Source organism: Diadema antillarum, unplaced genomic scaffold (genome assembly GCF_040938485.1).
Source record: "Diadema antillarum isolate AM-2024a unplaced genomic scaffold, OU_Dant_1.0 seq00001271_RagTag, whole genome shotgun sequence".
NCBI classification, from domain to species: Eukaryota; Metazoa; Echinodermata; class Echinoidea; order Diadematoida; family Diadematidae; genus Diadema; species Diadema antillarum.
Window position 1 is genome coordinate 219,709 of NW_027272053.1, and position 25,644 is coordinate 245,352.

At 38.0% G+C, this 25,644-nt stretch overlaps 1 protein-coding gene across 1 annotated transcript in view; it reads right to left on the reverse strand.

Annotated features, from left to right (window-relative positions):
• The window catches only part of LOC139745500 (kalirin-like), a 90,058-nt gene that overhangs the window by 50,242 nt on the left and 14,172 nt on the right, over nucleotides 1-25,644 (reverse strand). Inside the window, exons 2-3 of the mRNA XM_071655888.1 lie at nucleotides 11,051-11,128; nucleotides 7,283-7,397 (exon numbers count right to left, since the gene is read on the reverse strand). Of these exons, the coding sequence (XP_071511989.1) occupies nucleotides 7,283-7,397; nucleotides 11,051-11,128 (193 nt within the window). The remainder of the gene's footprint in view (nucleotides 1-7,282; nucleotides 7,398-11,050; nucleotides 11,129-25,644) is intronic.

Below are 25,644 nucleotides of genomic sequence, written 5' to 3' on the forward strand. Positions count from 1 at the left end.
GTGTTTATTCTAGAAATGCAGTACTGCAAGGTTGTAGGGAAAACTACAAATTTGCTTTGATGTCAATTTTATCACAAAGCTACGGCTATGATGCTTCATACTGTACTGTCACATTTTGCAATGTATTGATTTGCTTATGTACAGTTGCACTTTTGAGCAATATGCGCAGAGTTGGCAAACTGCTGAATCAGGGGATGCAAATGTGGCACACACAGTATCAAGAAAGCATCATAACAATAGGCCTATAAATCCATTTTTGTAATGCTATACTGTAAAACGAGGAATATTCAGGTGCATTTTAATTTCGCGAATTTCGCGAGCGCCAAGATTCGTGAAATTAAAATGCACGTGAAATGTCTTGTCTACACTATATGCATTGAACGCCAGTGGCATTTCGTGAAAATTTCATGCCACGAAAAAGGCCGTCGGCTCCAATTCGCGAAAATTTCTTGCCGCGAATATATCATGTTTTACAGTAAATTGAGAACCTATGATTCTTATATGTAGAAAAAAAAAATTACTGACTATCATGATCTGTATCATGACACAGGAATCAGTATGTCTTGATTTGGGGAGAAACCATTTTGTGTGTGAATGGGATGTGCCAAAAAATTTGTATACCATATCTTTTTATCTTTAATGGGTGTCATTCTCATACACATTCTACAAAGAGCTAGAGATAACATAAGTCTTGTGCCAGATCAGATGAATATGGTTTCCCCAGCACCCCCCCCCCCCCCCCCCAACCAATTGGCATACTTCTTCCAAACTAGCTCGGATGGAGGAGGATACACAACAAATGTTACATTCACATGAGGTTCCTAAACATATGTTTTAAACTTTGATGATTAGCTCACAGTCTGGTACTGTAGCGATGCATGTGAAAGTTAGCTATCTCAAAGATTACTCGAATATTAAAACCACAAGATTTCTCAGGGTTTACCCTCTATGCGGGCCATGCGGGGTCCGCATTCATAGTTTAGCATCATAAGGACACGATAATCAATGAACTCGAGAGTTAGCATGACATCTCCAATGAACGCTATTCTCCCTCAGCTTCCGGGTCAACCGAAAGAGTGCGTACATTGTACACTGATGTATCAATGCGTCGTGTGAGAATGAGAAGGGCGTTAAGTTGCCACTAAATCCATAGTGTTCGAGACTACTTAACGCCCTTCTCATTCTCAACCGACGATTATGCATCTTGATCAGGTTTATTGCTAGTTTTGTGAATAGATATTTCTTCTGGTTCTATGGTTTTATCAATAAGTAGGGCTCTTGCTAAAAAGATCAATCTTTAAGACTAGGTGTCGTGTGGACACATGTCATAGTTTAGGGGGTAACACCATACCTTATCATAGATGAGTAGCTAACTGTACCATCAATATCTTCTTCTGAGTGAACGTGACTTTTATCTTACAGTCTGGAAGCTAGACTATCACTTCAAGGAAGGGGGTGGGGCAGGCCGCAGGAAGAGTTAGAGTAAGAGTTAGCGAGAGAGAAAAAGAGATGGGAAAGCAAGAGACATGACGAAAAAGATACCAGGTAGGTATGGCAAGCCCTCGCCATGATGGGGACTGGGGGGAATCTCCACTGATTGACTGATCGTGTCTTTGCAGGCGATAAACAAACCGACAGGATTTCATTGCCGCAAAGCCTGGGAGTAGACGTTCCCAGCTACAACACTAGCCTCGGGACACGCCTCCCGGACAACATGGTGTGCGGACCGATGGGGCAGCGGACGGCAGATCGATCTACGATGGCTACGACTGCCGTGCTAATTACTGCAGCCTAAAGCTAAGGTATACACGGCTGATTCAAGCTGTATATGTCAGAGCCTTTCTACTAGCAGGGAAATTAAAGGAAACCAAAACCCAAAGAGGAATGTGGATTGAGTGAAAGCAGCAACATTAGTAGAACACATCAGTGAAAAAGTTTGACGAAAATAGGACAATTGATGCAAAAGTTATGAATTTTTAAAGCTTTGGTGTTGGAACTGCTGGATGTGCACACTACTGGAGGTTATGACGTCATGTGTGGACAACAATATAAAGAAAATATAAAGGGAATTCCACAAAAATTCACTTTTCTAGCATAATGAAGAGCACATGACTAACTGCTTTCAGAAAGCAGGGGGAATAATTGCTGCCCTTAACATATGTCAGTATCAAGTTGATGGAATGAATTTTTGTGGAATTCTCCTAATATTTAGGTGATCCGAGTATCCTTCGGATCACCTATTGTATCTGTACTGATTCTTTATTTCTGGACAAAAGTTGTGCAGAGATTAACTCAGAAAGTCCTCTGCCTATCAATTTCAAAATTAAACCATATATGTATCATGTCACAAAGACGACAGATTTTGTAAAATCATTGTGATCAATGGACCGTGACGTCACTATGACGTCATTATATGAAAACACATTTTCATTAATATCTCATTAATGGAAAGGAATTTTTCAATGAAATTTACGTCACATATAGTTCAAATCAAGCGTATTCTACACATTTTCTCACATTTCAGTTTACACTCAAACCGTGCGCGTATGCGCACGTTAAAATGTTGACATGCTCCAATCGATCTCAAATTTTTTTTGCACACGTTTCAGATCATTTGGAGCATTTTTTGAAAAATTGAAAAAATCGGACGGACGCGTACGCGCGCGCGCATATACGCACGCACAGCTCATATGCAATTAAAATTTCCAGTTTTTTTACTTTGATCGGATGTCTGAAATGTCAAGGAAAATTTCTACCAAGTTTCAAGTCAATCCGACTCAATATGACGTCATACGGGCCCGTCAAAGTTGAAATTCCGCGCGCGCGTCAATGGCGATATACAGTGCAACTATGCCAAAAAACTGCCAATTTTAAATCCGATTTTACTCGTCAGGATGGACGGTGACCCCCCATTTTCTTAACATATTTTGAAAGCTGATTAGTTGTACATGTCATTTCATGGGGTGGTAATGCTGACAAAATGATCAAAAGATATCAAATTTCTTAATAAAGTAAAAAAAGTGAATTTTCAAAATGACGTCATCAAATTTCAAGTTTATTCGAGCATATCTCACTAGTCCTTTGTCAATTTTCACCCAAATTTCAGTATGTTGTAGCTTATTTAATGTTCTTACAAACATAAAATTGCAAAGTTTTGATTGGATAACGGTATCACGTCGTAAAAATGGATTGAAAGTAATCTTGTCAAATTTGACCAGTTTACGTGTTATCTCTATGGGAGTGCAGTTTTTCTGGAAATGAAAATTGACATGACTATCTTTATCGAGCACTAGCTCATTTACCCTTCGGTAAATTTCTCCCAGATTTTAATATGTTGTAGCTGCGACTTTACGCTACCGTAAGTGTGCCCTTCATTTTTTCATACGCTGTCGGGATCACGTCAAAAATTTTGGTTGAAATTCAAGCTTATCTTCGATGTATTGAGATATTTCTTTCTTTCTGCAACTTTCTTTGCAATAACTCAAGAAAAACGGCCTCTATCACTTCCATATTTTGGACATGTTAAGTTCATATCACGTAAATTATTTCATAAAATAACAACTACTTGATCAGACACCATCTTGGGTATGTAAATTAGGGTCAAAGGTCATAAGTGTTTCATCCTGTATCTTAGTGAATACATGTTCTATCTTTCCCATATTTTGCACACGCAAAAACCATATTACAAGGATCATTTCACAAAATAACTACTTTTTACTCAGATGCCATCTTGTCTGTGCAAATTGAGGTCAAAGGTCATATGTATTTCTTTTTTTATCTTCGTTATGACGTGTTATCTCTATGGGAGGGAATTTTTTTAAATGTGAAAATTGACATGATTGTCTTTATCGAGCACTAGCTCACTTACCCTTCGGTGAATTTCTCCCAGATTTTAATATGTTGTAGCTGAGACTTTACGCTACCGCTAATGTGCCCTTCGTTTTTTCATACGTTGTCGGCATCACGATAAAAAAACTTGGTTGAAATTAACGCTTATCTTCTATGTATTGAGATATTTCTTTCTTTCTGCAACTTTCTTTGCAATAACTCAAGAAAAACACGCCCTGTCACCCCCATATTTTGCACATGTTTAGTTCATGTCACGTACATTATTTAATGAAATAACAACTACTAGATCGGACAACATCTTGGATATGTAAATTAGGGTCAAAGGTCATAAATGTTTCATCTTGTATCTTGGTGAATACCTGTCCTATCTTTCCCATATTTTTCACACGTATAGACGATGTCGCGAGAATCATTTCACAAAATAACCACTATTTCATCAGATGCAATCTTGGGAGTGCAAAGGTGGGTCAAAGGTCATATGTACTTGTTGCTGTTTCTTCGTTATAGTGTATGCAGAATTTGGTACCAAACATGGCAGATATGACTCCCTTTGCTAAATGAGAATGCAAATATCACACGGCCAATGTCTCTAAACACAGATGGAACTTGTATGGTCATGCCTATTGCAATAAGGACTCGAATCATTGATAAAAAAAAATCGGATCACCTTAATTTGTCAGTGATGACAAATTACAATCTCTAGTTTCTTTTTATTGTTGTCCACAGATGACATCATAACCTCTAGTAGTCTCCTCATCCAGCAGTTCCAACACCAAAACTTTAAAAATGCATAACTTTTGCATCGATTGTCCAATTTTCCTCAAACTTTCACTGATGTGTTCTACTAATGTTGCTGCTTTCACTCTATCCACATTTCTCTTTGAGTTTTGGTTTCCTTTAATGCACATTCTGCCAGTAGAGCCACAAGTCTGTGCTTACAAAGCATTCCTTGGTGTGAACATGGGGGTAGAAACAAAACTCCATGGTGTGAAAGAGGAGCTACTTCTCACGTTTTAGCTTTTAGATGCAGGTATACTTCAAGACAATCACCAGAAGGAGGGAAATGATATACTCATGCCAAGATGCATTGGTTCCATGATCATATAACAAAAGATACGTCATGTATTGCAGGTGTAAGTAAAGTCGACAAGACAAGCAAATGCACGATACGAGCAAAATCTGGACATCGGATTTGTTTTCCATTTGAGGTGAGGCATATGGAAATCAATTACCAGTACAATGTACGCCACTCCAAAGAACTTGCACAGTACATCAGTATCCAGACATCTGTGTGTTGTGTGGTTGTTGATGTTGTTGTCGTTGCTGCTGTTGTTGTTGTTGCTGTTGTCGTTGTTGCTGTTGTTGTTGTTGTTGTTTGCATTTTTGGGGGGATTTACAGGTGTGATTGTCATCACACAGAAATATTAACATTTGATAATTAAAGACAAAAGTTTAGTCAATTTCCGGTGGAACACTGGTATACAATCGTATAACAAGATGGTTGGGATCTAGATATATTTAGTAAAATACCCTGTGAGAAAGTCATTGTTTAAATCTATGAAATAAATTCCCCTTGTAATTTTTCCGAGGAGTTGACAAGAACCCAATAGGAAACTTTCAACTTTGACATAAAAAAAGCCTATTTCAGAATTTCAAAAAGAAATATTTACTTTCTCCATGGGGCAAGTGTCAGTACCATGTCACCAGTGATCACAGGCAGGTTGGTGCTGGGTATATAACCCACTTACCCCATTCATATGTGAAATTTCCAGTTTCACACAAAAGAGATTAACTCCGAAAGGTCAGCCCTCTAACATCAGCGTCAATTGGTTTATGCAAACTCAATAAATCCCTCAAATGGATTTGCATGCTGTCTCATTCACGTCAAACATGATTACCAGCTCCCATCCAATATGGGGAACGACAGCAAAAGATAGAGAGAGTAAAAAGAGACAAGTCTGGAGAAGGAGACTAGCACATTCCATCTGAGCAGAACTGTATCACCCGAAGATGGGCCTACATGCATAACCCAGTTTAAATCACTTTCATTTCTGCAAATCAGCCCTCAGACAGGGTACGTTGGTGTGCCTCCCATAGCCCTACTACACCTTTGCTTTGCACAAGATTCACTAGGATGAAAATAAAGTAGTATGGGGATTATGAAGCTATAAACATTTGTGTGTTCGGGCACGTTTACATAGGGTGAGGTACATGTGTACAAGTGTGTGGCAGATCATATGCAAATGCACACATTGTCCCATTTGCTAATTCGCATTCTGCTGCTACACACAGAGGTGTCCCGATTGGTCCCTGCTGTATATTATGGACACACACACACATACACACACACACACACACACACACACACACACACACACACAATTTGCATGCATGCAAAACACTCCATCTGGGACGGACCCAATAATATAACCGACCGCATAGACTGCTCAGACCACATCCATCTGCCGTGATTACGCTGACCAATCATCAGGGGATACCCAAAGGGTCATCAAAATGTTTACTAGAGTATAAAGCAGATTTCCAATATCATTAGAAGAGAGATAACACAAAATGGGAAAAAACAGTCAGCGTGTGTAATCTATAACTGCAAACTATATTATAATGCACTATTAATTGCATGTAACTATTAAAAGTGTAAATTGCCACTACAATACTTTACACAGATTTCATCATTCATTACTTCAGACATTTTACGCATCCACAGTCGAAAGCAAGTATTCTTAAATTTCTTTATACTTTTGTTGGTCCAGAATAATAATGCCCCCCCCCCCCAAAAAAAAAAAAAAGAATCTCTGATGGGAGGTAGATTACAGAGTTACCAGGAGGTAGATTATTCAAAATTGATTTCAGAACAAATGTCATGGATGACTTCTTACTGGCAGCCAAATCATTGTAATCTGCAGGTTTATCAGTGCACACAGTGACAGGTTATATTCCAACAAAATCAAAATACAAGGTGAAGCTGTCCTTATCAGCCATTCAAGAAGAAACAACCAATACACTACAACAACAACAAAAATCATAAGATAACAAATATTACAATAGTATCAATAATGATGATGATAATGATAATACTGTTAAAATGAGCATCATTATGATTATTATCATTCTTATTGTTGTCATGATTATCATCATAACTTTATCATTATTATCATTATCATTATTATTATTAATATCAATATTATTACTACTATTATTATTATCATTATTTCTATTACTATTACTATTATTATCATCATTATCATTATCATCATCATCATCATCATTATCATCATATAATGACGGTGACAAATAGCCACACCAGACAGATTAGGACTGCAACAAACAGACAGCCCCTAAGACATTTCTAACTAAATGCCCTCGAGACATTTAATTGTATTTCTTCGCTGCACTGAAAATGATGTCTTCTCACCTTGGTATACCGCTGAGATAGAAGACCATTCGTCTCAGGTCGCTGGGGCTGACTTGCTCTAGGTTGGAGCCCGACGGAAAGGCTAGAATAGGGCCCCCTCGCTTGTCCCGACCGCCTAGGTCAGAGTATGAAAACATAAAAGAGAGAGAGTATAAAAAGAAACGGAAGAGAAAGAGAAGAACAAAATACAGAGTAAGAGGACATAAATGTAGAAATAAACAGAAAATGGAAATGGAAAGGGTTGATGAGAAATGTAAAAACCAAGATGAGAAGAGTTTAGCAAAAGAGACAGATAGTAAATTTGACCCCCCTCCCCCTCCCCCCCCCCCAAAAAAAAAAGAGAGAGAAAAGAATCACGTAAAGATATCAATAAAGAAAGGAAACAGAGATTACAGCAACGAGAGATGAAATTGAACAGGTCAATCATCAAAGATGATAACATGGTAAATGATGCAGTACGGGGAGAAAAAATGAGAAACAAAGTGTAAGAATGAAGACACAATGAAAGAAATTAAATCAGGAAGGGGCCAGAAGATCAAAGATGAAAAGGAAAATGACAGAGAAGAAAATGTGAGGAAAGAGGAAAGGAAAAAGAAAGAATAGAAAAACAAAGAATTGGTTGACACAAAAATAAATTGAACAGAAAGATAAAGAGATGGGAATAAAAAGGAATCACAAATAGAATGGGGAAGGACACAAGAACAGATATAGTTATGGGAGAAGAGAGATCAAAAAAAGGAAGACAGAAAGAGAAAGATAAAGAGGCAGAAAAGAAGACGGGATCAAGAGATACAGAGAGACAAAAAGAGACAAAGAGAGACAGAGAAAGAGAGAGACAAGAAAACAGAGAAATAGAGGGAGAGAAAGAGACAAAGAAAGATGTAGACATGATGAGAGAGAGAGAGAGAGACATAGATAGAGTAAAATAGAGACAGGAAAATAGAGAAAGTGATGAAGAGAGAGATACATGTAGAGAAAGATATAGATATAAAGAAAGTAAGAGACAAAGAGAGATAGAAAAAGATAGAGGCAAAAGAGAGACCAAGAGAGAAAGAGAAAGATAGAGATAGGAAGGGAGAGAGATAGGGATAGAGACAGGAATGAAAAGAGCAATATGCAGAAAAAGACAGAAAGACAGACATTGAGACATAGAGAAAGATATACACAGAAAGAGAGATATAGAGGGAGAGATAGAGAAAGAAAGATATAGACAGGAAGAGAGATATAGAGGGAGAGATAGAGAAAGAAAGATATAGACAGGAAGAGAGATAGAGAATGATATAGACAGAAAGAGAGGGAGAGAAAGATATAAACAAAAAGAGAGAGAAACAGAGATGAAGAAATATAGAGACAGGGAGAGAGAGAGAAGAAAAAGAGATAGATATAATAGAAAGAGATGGCTAGAGAGGGAGTCATAATCATTAGTGCCCTCCTATTGATCAGGAGCGGTAATGACGGGCTATTAGCATGCATGAAATCTACTTGATGCATGACGGATCACGGTACCCTACGATTTGACTACGCACACCGTAAAACGTCCCTCTGAATGGCAAGGGTATCTGTGCGAGAGCCTCCTCTAAAGTAGCAGAAGGATAAGAGATGATATGTATACTCCCTCTTAGGCTCTACAGAGGGTCCTGTCTGCATGGATAATTCTTTAATCTTGCATAAACTGGGCAAATTTGACAAGAATGGATACGAGATAGTGGGGGATTGGGATATCATTCCACAGGAGATTCCAATTTCTGGGTGCAATGAAAGTAGATTGGGTTTCCCTCATGACAAAAAAAAAGAAGAAAATGAATTGGACATCAGCCACAAAAATACTAAATACCACAGCATATGTTTACCAAATGATTTTTAACTGGATCTGTTTTGGTCCAAATTGTGACATCATTCTCAGATGAGCCTCTGACATGGATTTTAATTAGCAAGGAATTGAATTTTCTGTTTCTTTTGTTTGTTTATTTGTTAGCTGATTCCATGTCTGTATTTTTTCAAATGCAAAGAAAATTACACATGGCATGATACTTAATAGCATGACATACATTGAATACATAAGTGAATAAAAATTATCCAATATAATTAAGCAAAATAAAAGCCAATATAATCATAGCTATAAAGATTATATCAATAATATTTTCATGTAATCATGTGATTAATCTCCTGGAAATGATAACTAAAATATGCAGGAGACAAGCATCAGAAGAATTTTCTTGATTTTGATAGCCATCACTTTCAGAGTGAGAGGTTCTTTAATTCAAGAAAAAAAAATTGACAGAAGAAAGACTAACTGATGAGTCATTTAGAGAATTATATACTAGAGGAATGGAAATTTAATGTTACAATGTCTGATTGCTTTTTCCTCCCAAACAGCAACAAACCCTTCTTACATCTTTCTTTCATGCACATTTAAAACATCAATGGTTCTGCAGCAGTTATGCAGCATTGTCACTGAGGCCACTTCAATGTATGATAATCTTATATTCAATGATAAACATTTTGTCAACTCTATAGTTCTTGCAGGCTGTAACCATGGCAACAAACTGCATCAGTAGCTGCTCTGCCATCCACACTGGCTCTGCTTTTGCCATCTGCAATAGATTGGTGGTATCAATAACGCTATTATTGTCACTTGTGGAAGTTATGCCATTACCATCACCAATTTATGAGGAGAATAAAAACTCCTCAGAGACACTTGAAGTATTCGTTGCTTTGCTGGTCACCACTTCATAACATTCATGAATGTAAGATAAAGAAATATGAATCATTGTCAATGTGATCAGCTGCTTCACCAGCATCATTATATCTGATTAATCATTACCATCATCACCAACATCATCATCACCACCATCAGATTCATCATCATTCTCATCTTCACTATCATTACCACCTTCATAACCATCATCATCATCATTATCATCACCAATATCACCATCATCATCTGACTTCATCATTGCTATCATAACCATCATCGCCATCACCATTGTCATCCTCCTCGTCATCATCATTATCATCATCATCATCACCATCATCATCATTGAACTTGTCATCACTATCACTACCACCTTCATTACCATCATCATCATCATCATCATCATTAATATCACCATCATCATGTTGTCATTCATGATGTCTGGAAACAATTTTTCTCAGAAATCATGACCACGTACTATTATGATGATATCTTTTGTTAGCATCATCACCATCATTTATCATTATATCAATATATATTTAGATTTCAATATAATCAGAATCATCTTCTTCATTATCAACATTTGGAGTGAATCACCATATAGATCTCATAAACTCATCACTCTCTGACTCACAGTAATTGTCATAATCCGCATCATCATCATTACAATCGTCATCGTCGCCATCATCACCATCACAATCATCATCACCAGCATTAGTATCGTTACCATCATCAACACATCATTACAATGTCTATATCTTCATCATACCTCAGCATCATTATACATCAGCAGCAGCAGTAGTAAGTAGCATCTGCCTATCTTACAGCACATTCATTTCACAATCCCATCCTCTTTGTCACCTGCACCACCACCAACATCATCATCATCATCATCATCATCATCATCATCATCATCATCATCCCCTTCACCACCAGCGAGGACAAGAACACCTGTCTACACAATCACCACCACTGCTACAAGCCTTCTAAAACAGCAACACACATTCTGACCACAGCAAAGATTCAGAACTCCATGATCGCTATGGCAACCCTACATCACACAGGCATCCCACCTGAGAGAAAGGCCAGCTTGTCTCTGAGCAGGGGAAGGATGTCAGCAGCTTTGAGAGCATCACAGTGGAAGGCACCTCCTGTGGTCAGAGAATGATAAGACACATGCATTTAAAGGGGAATTCCAGAAGCTAGTCTCATGAGAAAGAGTGAGATTTTTAAGCATCACAATGAACATTTTTAATCAAAATTGGATAGAAAATTTACAAAGTTATGAAATTGTGTAGTTTTCCTACTTTTCAAAAAACATTATACTTGAACAGTCAATATACATGCATAATTAACCAGCTGGTGATGTCACTACCTCAAAACTTGCAATTCGAACCCTCTGGAGGTTGTGCCATGTTTTCAGGGGTACTGGAGTCCCGCGAAACATGGCATAACTTTTTTCATTCATCTTTTCTTTTTCTTTTTTGACAAGATAAATTCAAACAAGCAGGCAGTTTGATAGAATTCTGCAAAATGAATGAACAATTAAAATCAGACTGTTCTGTTCATCGCTAGTTGTCTTCACAGATAATTGAGCTTGACTTCTATTTTCTACACAGTCAATGAATACTTTATTCAGTGACCGCACGCTGCTTTTTAGCGAGTTCCATCCCATTAGTACCATCTTCAAAGAAGCTTTCGACAAGCTTTCTTGGTTAATGAGCTGGAAATTCCCACGTTGGAGAGATCTGCGGTGCACATTTTATCCCTCAGCAAATCTTTACTGAGGAGACATCACATTTCACTTTATAGTATAAAGTGAATTCCATATCATGTTTAGAGGGGGAATCCAGACTATTTAAAGTTAGTCTGAAAAAAAAAAAGTACACAGTAACAATTTGAAAATACATATGCCTAACGATTTCCCAACCTTGATTTTTGGGAAGTGATGCAAAAAGTAACAAATCCTATGGATGAGTGGGCCTACTGGGAAAATTCATCTCTAGAAGCAATGCTGTCAATACACATTTTATTTCAACCCTTTAAAGGACATTATAGTATGGAGACAGCCTTCACATTTTTTAACCTGTTGAAGAAAAATCCCAAGAGTACTCAGCTCCGTCCTCAATGAGTTAGGGGTCATAAATACATGTATATCACATTTTCAGTTATCTTTGAAATTCTTAAAATGAAGAATTATGAGAAAAATTATGTTTGGATATATTCACATGAATTCCCCTTCAGGGCAAGACATACATATTCCTACTCTTATCCAGACTCAACAATATCCTTTAACCATGACTTGAATGTTATATGGCAATGATACAGTGTATGTTTACATAATGAGCTGTAATGTTGGGCTGTGATGAGCAAGTTAGTTTTTCTTCTTCTTTTTTTTTTTGCAAAGCATCAGCCACCTCCTCTTGTACTACCAATCAAACTCTTTTCCCACCTTACCCCATCCCATCCTTAGTTCTACCTCACAATGATTTGTTAACCAATTACTCCTACCTCTCAGATGAGAGCTGGGAGGTGGAAAACTAGCCCCCCCCCCCCTCCCCCCACCATGACAGGTAATAATTTCTCGAGCATGTGCTTCCCAACCAGGACGGTCATCACCAGAATGTTGTGAAAAGCCATTGCCGCCGATGATTCATCATTTTGGGCCCCAATGAGCCTTCTCCCAGTTATGTAGTCAGGGAGAACTCCGCGTTAACCCGTTGAGGACGAGTCCCGAGTATACTCGGGCAGGGGTCTATGGGAAATGTGTGTTGTAGCAAAATCAGCCCGTCCTCAACGGGTTACAGTTCTTTGCAAAGGAGGATTTTCCACACCCAGGAGTTTTTCAAGGGTCTCACAATTCAGACAGATGCTTCTGTTTCCAAATGCATCCAACGATGCAATTTTTCATCGGAAGACAAATTATACCATCTCCTCACCATACTCTTTCTTTCTTGCTCTCTTTTTCTTTACCTCACTCTCTCTTTAATGCCCAAATTTATTGCCCATCATAAAAATCTAAGGGCCTATCTCCTGGGAAACAGCAGAAAATTTTACAGTGAGAAAACATGGCGGACTGAGGGATAAGTATTAGTTATGCAAGAAATTTGATGCAACAAGTACATGTTACTTCACTGTGTGTCTGCTGTTTTCCCCAGCAGTATTGTTCTGTTTCTAATATTGTCCCCTCTCCTCCACCCTAACCTTCTTCTTTCATCTTGTGAGTTCCTCCTCCCCCTCCTCTAACACATCACAGCACAGAAGATGTATTGCATGGATATATGAAGAAGGTAAGCATTGTAGCTGAACAAAGGCCCCTTGAAGTTCTGAAGCGGGGGATGCAGTCATACTAAGCATTCCCCGAAAATTAAAGGCACAGTGTGATACCGCATCCATCCCTGTTGGAGGGAGAGTTAGCCTCACTTCAAGGATCCATTTGCTGGCTTTTATATTTATCTCTGTGTAACCCATGAAAATTCTTGCTACATTTTGTCTTCACAACATTTGAGTCCATCAGGAGGAAACTGGCAGCTAATCTTAAATTTATGTAATTTCAATCCAGGTTTCCTGCAATTGTCTGCTTGGAACCTACATGTACAATACAGATTAAAGTTGCAAGGAAGATGGATTTATACATTGTAATACATCACAATAAAATAACAAAAAAAGTAAAACAAAATTGTACACACAATCACATACACACACTGACATTCACATACAAAAATGGCCAAATCACAGGAAAAGAGGCATGAACCTATAAGTGAAGATGATCTCGGGGCAAAAACTCAGGCCCTGTTCTCAACCAGTCAGCAGGTTGATGAGAGATGAATTGAATAGGTTCTGATCTCTCCCTCACTTGATAGAGAACCTGCTCCAACCCATCTCCTGATCAGCATCCAAATTTGGCAAGACAATTGTACCATACACAGCTAGTTTTTGGATTCCAGACTTTTCTTCTTCACAACACTACAGGTACATTGTACCCCACTCCTGTGCCACTGACCACAGCAATAAAGAGTGCTGATAAGGTGAAGGAAAGTTTGCCACTCCCTGATGACAAATCTGACACAGATCTTTTGTTTTTGTTCACTCAAGGATGTACAACTGTCATCATTTGTGAAAACAGAACTCTCCCATCATTTTCCTGGTTATACATGTAGTTCTTTTGACAATGTCCAAAAAAATAAAGAAAAATAACATTGTTGGACATAAAACACAATACATGTAGGCCAATATGAATATTGTGAATTATTACTATTGTCATTATCATTATTACATTTAGGGCTGCATTATCTGAATTCCATATAATATCATTAAAAATAATGCAAAGAGGAATGACAATAGTAAAATGATTATGTGTGCACTTGAAAATATGAAAAAACATGAGTATTAATCTTATAATACAAATGGACAATGTAGCTAGTAGTGGGTGATAGCATCACGGTGAGAAACTGGTACATCGGCAGGTATATTGAATTGGGAAAGTAACTTCTGCACAAACACACTAATATAAAAAAAAGAAACTTTAACTGACACACTTTTACATCTAGTGTAAATGCAATGAATTTATATGATAAATTGATTTCCATTCAAACATAGAGAGAAAGAGGGAGAGTTCACTAATTCTAAACTACATTTGAGATTGGAGAAGACTGTAATTTCACTCAAACCACAAAAATACCTACAAAATGAAAACTATTGGTCAGTTGACATGTGATCATAAACTGTAGTAGTCTTCTCATCCAGTATTATGACTTCACATAAACTTTAAAAATTCATAACTTTTGTCCAATTTTCCTAAAAATTTCACTGATCAAATTTGTTCTACTAATATTGCTGCATTCATTCAATCCACATGTACATTGTATATTCAGATGAACTTTCCCTTTAAGTATGTTTATTAAGGGTAGACAATGGCGGGGGAATAGGTACATGTATAATACTTTCTTTTTTCCCTCTCTCTCGTTTAGGCCTTGAATAAAGATGCCCCCCATCTGGCTACAAATTGCCATCCCTTACTGCATACCATTACCACTAATTAATGACAGGTCATAGCACAAATTTGACTGATCTTCAAACATTTTGACCATAAATTCCCCCTTTCAAATGAGAGAGTTCTCATATCGATATACGACATATTGATACATTGTATATAATATGTATGGATATAGGACTTTTTTTTTGCGTCTGAATGCCTGCACATCGTACGTCGTTTCAATATCCCCATAGGATGTTTTTCAAAACAATGTTCTGAGCATCGTTTTCAAACGATTATCCTTTATCCATACAATATTTTTTTCATATAAAAGCTCTCATATTCGTAAATTGTACAAAGTAGGCGAGGCATATTCGCAATGCATGCTTTAGGGCCCGACCTCTACTACAGATGAGTCCAGCGCAAAGAATAAACACGAAATGCAAACCCTGCGCAAAGTTCATACTGCACAATCAAAAGGCTCAAACATATTTGTGAGTTTCCCATGAAAGTTCAACTGAGCGCAAGGTCTGAATGCTCCAATATGATTATCAGATGACGGGACGTTGTGTCTGAATGGACTAGAAACCAAAACGTCATATATCCCTATGTAGTCTGATACACCATAAGTAGGTGCGTCTGAAAGCGCTAAATACGAGAAAATGTTGTATAAGTCCATTTTTCTCTCCCTCTTCGGAATATATTGATATATATCTCTCTCTTTCTCAATCTCTTCTCATCCTTTCCAATGGTCATTCTATAACTGTATAGCATATTTACAGAGCACTCTCATTATAACAAAGTTCTCAGGACCGGCAGTTTTCTTTCATTATATTGAAATTTCTAAAATTGAAGAGTAAAGTACGTAAAGATATAAGTATATAGAAGATAATTTTGGGACCTGAATTTTACTTCGCTGTAACAAGAATTTCGTTGTAACCGTGTTAATCATAGCAGGAGTGCACTGTGGTATTCCACTCTGAATGTGAGGCTACCATAGCATATTTGAATCTACATGTACACACTCCTGTTATTATTGCACGCCAATTTCGAATGGCAGCTCACCAGACACTCAACATGTGTGTATACAGTGTATGTGTAAACAGTCCATAATTAGACTTTTCCATTCAGGCATCATTTGCACTTGCAGCAAAGCCAGGACAAATATTCTGACGCGTGGTTTTCATTTGATTAATTTCAGTCCTTGCAATATAATGTATCATGATTTCATTCATTGCGTTTGCTGTATTCTAAGTATGGATTTCAGAATTTGGATCTCCAAGTTGAACACATTATGTATTATGGTTTGCCACTTCTGATGGTCAAATTGTTTTTGTTTTTTTTTTGTTTGTTTTTTTTTTATTAGGTGGGGTTTTTTTTGGTCGGTTTGTTATTGGTTGTTCTTGGTTTTTTTTTTCAATCTTTGACATGACACTGATCACATCCCTGTGCACGTAATGACTTGTAATATGTCTTGATATGATTTTGTTACAAATTGCACACACACACAAATGTAAGGTAACTCACAAAATGTAAAATATTTATTTAATTCTTTCTTCACACAACCTACAATTTGTTAGTTGATCATTTATATTCCTACAAGATATCTGCAAATCTTCTTTGTACCACAAACATAATTGCACTTTATATCATAATTTTTCAGCTTTTTCAGCAGGGCATTTTTTGATAAAAAGGATTACTGATAGCAAGAGATTATTAAGCAGAGGGATGAAGGTTGAGGTGTGAGTTTTCTTCAATTGGTCTCCCTCTACAAATGAAATAAGTATTAAGATCACAACTGCTGAAGAAAACTCACACCTCAGGATTACTGATGTAGAGCATATCCCAGTAAAAGGATGCATGTTGCATAATACAATATCCACATCAAAAAATAAATAAAAATAAAGAAACTGTATTGTAATTTGTATTGAGCTCGATCACAATTATAATGTACTTACTATTGAATATCATTAATACTACTTTGAAAATTAATCATGGACCCTCAAAGACATTTTTGAGTTTACAAAAGAAATAAAAGGAAGTTTCAACCTAATTTTAGATTGATGAGTACAAACTACAGCATATTCAGGGATTTTCAACATGTTCTTCCTTGTCTTTGAAAGTCATACAGCAATATAGGATTGGGAGCTCTGAGTTCAATTAGAATAATAAAAACAAAAACAATCTGACACATAGATAAACACAATAGATAAGAAGGACATGTTTTAGGACTGATACACCTGCTACGTGCGAAAGGAAGCATATTCCAACCAGCCTTTGGCCTACAAGTCTTGACTTTGGCACCTTTCCTTGAAACTTCGGCAGTGCGTGTAGCACGCCAGGGCAAAATGCAGGGCTGCGTGTGTAATTGTGCCTCACAGCGTTGTTTTCATAACACCCCTTAAATTGGCAACATCAAAAGACCTCATAGTCAAAAGGCATCCATGTTCACAACCAATCATCACACATTTCAAGGCTGTGGGGGCATGATTTCAACTGGAATGCAACTACAGGAAAGATTCATAAACACATTTTACAAAATATAGGGGCCTACACCACATACTTGTACATTTCGTACATTTGTACATGCACACACGCCCTGTACACATTTGTACACACACACAAACACACACACATACACATAAAAACATGCACACACATGGATACCATAAATCTCAATTTTGACATTGTATATATTTACACAGGATCTCTACTCCCCCCCCCCCCCCTTTTTCCCAACCCCAAGGAATTGTATTTAGGCTAATCTGCAGAAACATTTCAAGTTCCACTCTCTGTCAATATTGATGCATATTTCTGTCACTACCTTTTAAGGATTTCTTAACTACAGGGGCATGCACTTTGTGCACGGGAGTCAAAAATTTTTGACAGGCATTGATAAACTATGTACATATGATATGCAAACATTTTATCTGAGGCAACAAACAAGAAATGAGCATACTTGTCATCGCAGAGAAAACTAACAAAACTACTGCAAGTCCAGTCTAAAAATGATACGGCCAAATTGATGAACAAAGATACGAGATTGCACCTGCAGTACAAAGCCATCATAAAATGCTCATTTTATGTCCACAGTTCTCTGGAAAATATATTTTCTATCTTTCTCTCTCTCTCTCTCTCTCTTTCTTCATCTTGGGAGATTTTATATTAAATTGTGGGTATGTTGGTGTATTTATCCACATATATCATTAACCAGGGCACTAAATTCAACATTTTTTTTTTTTTAATCCGAAATTTTTCTGGCTGAAAAAAAGATGTAGTGACCCAATATTAATGGGAACATTAATCCATGCACTAAAAGCTTAAATGATTGACTGAGCCACCAAAAGATAACCTTTTTGAAAATTTGGTGGCGCAACATTAATTTCTAGTGACCCTGGGCCACTGGGCTGATGTGCCATCGGGCCATCACTACAGGTGTAATGTCAAGGCCTGCATATAAATGTCTATCCACCAGCTTTCTTTACGTTCATCCACCCTGTGAAGATAACTACATGATTCCATATCTAGTGGAGATAATAATGCCACTTTCTTTACCTCTCCTTTATCACTATACTCTTCCCTCCCCATCTTTCCCTTTCTCCTGAGGTCTCACTGTAGGAAAAAGGCTCTCTAACAATTCTCAAGTGCTCTTGTGTTCTCTAGCACTCAGCTGAATTACAGTGAAGCATTACATGTAGGCCTATTCACACCCAAAGTTAACGGTTTTCAAAAATCTGAGTTTTGCACCACAATGCAAAAACTGATAATTCTTGCATGTTGACCCCCCCCCCCCCCCCCCCACACACACACACACACACTCACAAATCTCTCACTACCATGATTCACATCACAACAGAGAAATCAGCCCCTCTGGACAGTTTTATTTTTTAGCCCTCATGATGATTACCTTGTAGCCTTGCGCATAATGCAACTCACTACACTAGGCATAAACTATAAAGCATGCGCAATTATGAGGTTTACAATGATTTGCTTACCACCACACAAGTTTCTTGGCCACATGTGAACAGCAGTGAATAAAACTGATTTTTGCATCACAATCAAAACAAAAAAGCGATATAACTTGTATGTGAATGGGTGAGGTTTTCTAAGTTGCTAATCCACCAACTGCTGAAAGCAGCTTGGGTGGCCACAGACATGTATCCACAGGGATTGACACTATCTTCTTCTTTCTTTTTTTTCTTGTTTGTCTGGGGGCCCATTCAGCCCGTTCGGGCCATTAACTTCTTTAAATCTGAAATTCTAGTGGTCCAAAAGCGATATTTAGTGGCCTGGAATAAAAGTAAAAGTAACAATCCATTTTGAATATTAGCTACTCAATCTGGTCACAAAAAGATAAATTCGGGGACCTGACATACATGTAAATGTTTAGTGGCCCCATTTTAGTGGCTGTCACTACAATGCTGAGCCCTGATGCACCTTTTCAATACATAATTTTTTTTGTTTTCTTTCTTTTTTTCTTTCAAATAGGACAAAGCAGAATCATGCAGTATCACACCAATACCGATTGATTGTAATGAGCTGTATTTCCATTTTAACAAGCTGAAACAGTGCATGCAAGCAGATTTTCTAGCATGATTCCTTTACTTTTCAAAGAAAGATGTGAAATTGGAAAACAAGAAAAAAAGAAACAATTCAAATCATTTTTCATTAAAATCCTTATTCCTGTAGATACCAGAAGAAAAATGACTGATGCACATTGTAGCTGGTAGGGCCTACAACATAGGCCTATTACAGTATACTGTAAAAGTGGATATTTTTGCGCAACTAATTTTTTTTTGCGCTCGGCCTAGTAAGAAGGGTTTCGCACGTTTTTAATTCTGCTGAATCAAGACATCAACTACGGTACTAGAAGGAATGGCAAGCAAAAACATTTGCTTGCTTTTATTTTTGCGCTGGTTTATGGTTGCGCGAAATGCGCAAAAATTTCAACACTGCAAAAATTTCCACTTTTACAGTACTGGATTGTGTTATTCACAAATTCTACTCCCTCTCCCTCTTTCTCTCCCACTCTCTCTCTCTCTCTCCCTCTCTCTTTCTCCTCATCTCTTTCCCTCTCGTTCTTTTCCCCTCTGCCTTACAGTATTTCTTTCTTTTTTTCTCTCTCTCTCTATTCCTCTATAAACTGGAAGAGTACGCCAGTCCTGTAATTAGAGCCCATTTGGCATCTTCACCTGGGGCTGGACAATGCAGGATGTTCTCCCGTTCACACACCCACGTCCCGACTCCAGAGGGGTATTAAAATTACCAGACTGGTTGACAGTTGGGGCCAAACTTGGCACTCACTTCTGAACGTTTCAATGGAACAAGCCGCCACCAAGAAATCAAATCAAGCCAATTCTTTCTATAACGCGGCGCCCGGCTCACGCCTACCTTAAAAAACAGTCTCTAATTTGGGCGTTAGCTGCGCACCAAAATTCAATTGGTGCGGTCTTCCTCACACTTCAAGGTGAGTACAGCAAACACTGGACTGGATGGTAATTTGATAATGATGCAATCTTTGGGAAGTTTGGGGGTTCACATGAACTCATTGCTCTTTCCCTACCAAAGAGATCTTTACAATTCATTTCATGCTACTCTTCAGCTCCAGTGTTTTATCGAAAACTAACAGCACTCCTACTGTTACAAGGCTCTTCTTCAGATGCTGAATCTAAAGTTTATCAACTGCCCAATAAAGCCAGGTTTGTTTGTTTTGTTTTTTTCAAGCAATCATTCATACTTCCTTTTTTTCTCCCTAATAATTGCTAAAGTTATATCAAAATACGTTTGATATACCTCGTTTGACATAAAGCCAAGGCCCAACACTAATTTTTTTCTTTCCTCTGGTGGGCCCATTCAGGCTTCTAAAAACTTTAAAACTGAAATATTCGCAGCACTGAAATTTTCATGGCACAAAAAGAAATGCAGTCACCCTATTTGAATAACAGGAAACGTACAAATCCATTTTGAATTTTAAGTGCCTGATCAGAACAACAAAAGAAAGGTTTTTTGGAAATCTGGGCCCCATTTTATAAAAGATGTTAGGATGTCAACTCTTGCTGGAATGGCAACTTCCAATAGCAACAATCAATCAGGAAGCTTGATTCTTGTTGTTACCATGACAATTGCCATTCCAGCAAGAGATGCTATTAGGCCCGTTCACACACAAGGGAAAAAGTGAGATTTAAAAATCGATTTTCTTATCGCGATCAAAATTCCAAAATTTTTTCCTGTGTAGACAGAAAAATTTCACTAATTTTCGCGATCCTAATCGCGATCCAACTCGCACTATTAGTGCGATTTTTCAGAATAATCGCAATTATTTTGCCAAGCATCATGTGTGTGATCGCGATCGAGATGCGGAAATCGGTATTTTTAATCCCATCGTTCGTAGCGCGTAAATGTCAACATTGGGACCGCAGGGTCAGTCTTCGGTCATGCAAGTTTTGCGCAGTCGCAATTTGGCCACTGATCGTTCTTTCCTTGCTGCGCAGTGCGATTTTTCCTTGTGTATGAACGGTCAAAAAAAAAATCGAAATTTGGAATGCTATTGTAATTTCGATTTTCGTTGTGTGTGCACGGGCCTATTGTATCAACTTTTTATGAAATGGGGCCTAGGTGGCCTGACATATATTTCTAGTAGCTTCAGGTCTCCGGGCCATCCGGGGCAACCACTAATGTGTAGGCCTGGAAGCCCTTCCAAAGTCTACACAATGCATCATACAGTACGCGCAATAAGAAACGCCTCCGTCAATTTCGTTTTCCAACGAAAGTTCGTTATCGATCGAGTAGCAACGAAATTTGTACGAAATTTGGACGAAATTTCGTTATCGATCCAGTAGCAACGATTCTGACGCTTTGTGGACGCATTTCACGCACGACCGCCCGCTCAATTTCGTTCGGCAAATGCGTTGCTCGTTCGGAAAATGCGTGTTCGGAGCTCGGCAGTTTCGTCCAAATTTCGTTAAAAGCGTCCGTGATCCAAGGCGCACATGGAATACAGTACACACGTGTGTGTGTAGTGGCCACATCCACAGCCGCTAGCCGGCAAGAATCACTGCAAGATTAGACTCAACAAGTACTAGAAGTAGCACAGCGGTCGGGAATGAGAACAGTAGACAGGCGTGGAATTCACCTGATTCACATAATACTATTAAGAATGGTAACATGTATACATACATCGATGCCGTTTTCATTGAAGCAATTTGTAAAAGTTTTAGTTTCCCTTACCCTAGCTGTAAGTACGGCACCGTTAGCAGATTATTCACTGCATTTGTAAGTCACCTGATACATCACATGTTGGTATGCGGGCTGCATGTAACCAGGGAATGTGCACGTGTGGGAAAGGCGAGTGCGCCGTATGTGCGTCGCAATTGCCATGGCATGGCTCGCTCGGCTGAACGAAACAGAGATGTACGATACATGACAAGACCCAGTATAAGGCCTACTAATTGTTCACGTGTTGTTTTTTGTTTTTTTACAAGCAGAAAATAAACAACTGTTGATCATGAAATAGACTAAATTACCAATCAGAGATCATTCGGGTTCATAGTATTTAAGAGAAATCACGCAATTTTGGCGAGGGTGAACCCACAGGAACCCACAGTCACAGGAACCTTATCGTAGAATGCCGACCAAAAAGAAAATGGTTTCACTAAAATTGCGTGTACGTAAAATCCATTTGAGTATAGAAAGAAAATTAACCCCCAAAAAGAGGAAAAAAGAAATTAGAAGGATTTGTTCGCCGTTATTTGGTCATTAAATATATTTTCTTTCTTCAGCAATTGCGCGTTACATTGCCCGTTTTTTTATTGAATCAGGGCCCTGTTGCATAAAACCCTTACCGCTGGACTTACCGCTCCTTTCTATGCGGTAAGTCTTAAATCAGCGGTAAATTTTATAATCATTGATGCTGACGGTAGTTACTATTGAAATTCAATGGTAAGTTTTATGCAACGGGCCCCAGAAAAGCAAAAAAAAAAGTAATATTCAAAACAAGACAATAAGTTTAATTCTTAGTTTGATATCGTTTATTTCTTTATTGGACAGAGAGATAATTCAGACGGTACGTGGAATTTTCAAAGCGACTAATTCAGACTGATTCTTAGTTTGACTTGGCTCTTTCTTTCTTTCTTTTTTTATTTTATTTTTTTTTTGGGGGGGGGGGTTTGAGGTTCATGTTCGTTGTACCCATGCACCCATAAGGTTCATTAGGACGAAAATGAAACATTCAGATACACGCGACTTCCCTACACGAAAAATAGATGTTCGTAAATGTGATAGTCAAATTATGATTCATAATTCGAAAATGCACGAATGTTTGTGATTGGATAGGTGCGTTATTGTCGGATTAGCAAACCTTCGGAGTACTGTAGTATCGAGCCTGTTGTATTCAAGGATAAACGAACTTTTGAAATAATGAATTTTATATTCAGAGTAAGACAATAAGTTTAATTCTTATATACCTGTAGTTTGACATCGTTTATTTCCTAGTTGTGAAGCGGGAAGCGAGAGATAATTCTGAAAAGAAGTATATTCTATACAGTCATGCAGACGGAACGTGAAATATTCAAAGCAGCTATGAGATTAAATCTTAAGTTGTTTATTTGTTTGTTTGATTGCTTGTTTGTTGTTATGCTCAAGCGTTGGTGTAATTATACATACATTTTTTTTTTTGGGGGGGGAGGCATTTTTGTAGTACCCAATGCACGTAAAGTTCGCTGATGCGAAAGTGATAAAATGTTCCGTAACACGCAAATTCCTTACACCTTGTAGATGTTCGTACCTAGTGTGAAAATAAAATGTATTACTATTATTTTGTTTCCCCCATTGTTCGATGGGTATAGCAAACCTTCGGAGTGTCAATCCTTTCGTTTTCGGATAAACGAACTTCCTTAACTCACAACACCATGTTTCAGAGTAACAAACTAGTCATTATTTTATTCGGGCATTGGGAATAGTTCAGGAATAAAATATAGAAGGGAGGAAAATCTTTAAGGCAAGAATTACGATGGATTCTTAGTTTGAAATCATTTATTCATTTCCGTGGTGTTCATTATTCCGAAAAAAAGAAAACGGGTGCGCTATTCCGATGGTTACGGCGTTATTTCGAATCCGAAACACGCATATCTTATTCCTTGTGCCTATCCATGTTTGTTGATTCGAAAATGTAATCATGCTGCGGGTAATTGCTATAGGGGGCCATATATTGTTTTATTTCTGTCTATTGTTATATTATTATTATCATTATTATCATTATTATTATTATTATTATTATTATTATCATTATTTTTATTATTGTTATTATCGTCTTTAACATTATTAACCAATGTTTTGATTAACGAGCATTTTGTGGGCTGTTTTTTTTTTTTGGGGGGGGGGGGCATTGCCCGATTAGCAAACCTTCGGAGTGTCAATCCTTTTGTTTTCGGACGAACGAACTTCCTTACCTCAGAAGAAGAAATCAGTGTAACAAACTAGTCATTATTTTATTCGGGCATTGGGAATAGTTCAGGAAAGAAATATAGAAGGGAGGAATCCGAAACACGCATATTCCGTGTGCTTATACGTCATGTTTATTGATATGCTGCGGCTAAGGGCCTATTGGAGGTCGTTATACCTTTCGTTTGGTGTACGATTTCTTTCGTTTCATATCACTTTATTTGTTCCTTTCATATTCTGAAATATTTAAAGGTAATCTTTCAATTGCCTCGCACTGTGTATATATACATGCATTTTCGTAACGGCGATTTCGCGCTTTGCTGCAGTATTTCGAAGGGTGTTTGATGCCAGCCGCTTCGGTGTGCTCTGTGGTAATGTTTATGTGGTTGTCAGGGAGGTTGTTGATACTTTGTCTGTTGACATTTATTTTCGTACAGGCATGGGCAGATCCAGGAATTCTGTACAGGAGGGGGGAGGGGCGCAACTAATATTTCTGGTGCCACTTCCGGGTTTCACTTCTATTTTTTTTTTCCACGATAAATAAAGGGGGCGTGCGCCTCATGCGCCCCCTCTGGATCTGCCACTGCTACGTGTTTATCTCGAGTGATGGTGATCGTGTTTCTAAATGTTTATAAAAAAAAAGGACAAAATTATCCGAGTGATGCCTGATGATAGTGCAAGTGATGATAATCAACGATGCTGATGTAAAAGACGGCTTGCTGTGGATGCTGAGCGTACGTGCCCTTCGTTTATTTAAATAAGTTTTCCCTCTTTTACTCTTCTTTCCCCTCCCAAGAATGATAAAAAAAGAAAATACCTACACCTCACAACAAAAGGAACCACGTGTGAACAACCATCGTTAAGTTCAATCGAAATGTTCATTATTAGCAAAGAATAAGGGGAAAACACGAGTGACGGAAAATGATAGAAGCGACGAGATTGTCTTCTTGTGTATAATGCGGTCTCTTGGGATTGGAAAAACCCCACCCTCTCCCTTTGTGGAAATTTCCACAAAACCAGGTGCGTGCCAGACCCCAGGTGCCAGACGAAAGAATGCGCGCATTTGGTGTAGTATATCGATCGAAGAACTCGCGGGTGAGTTGAGTTAAAGGAATCATTGCAAAGATGTTCTGATGTTCTGGTTCCCGAACTGTAAAAAGGAATTGATTAATCACTCAAAAATGCAATCACAGATTTATATGAAAAGTCTCATATGCCTAGACAAATTCACTGAGATGTCCTATGTGATGCAGC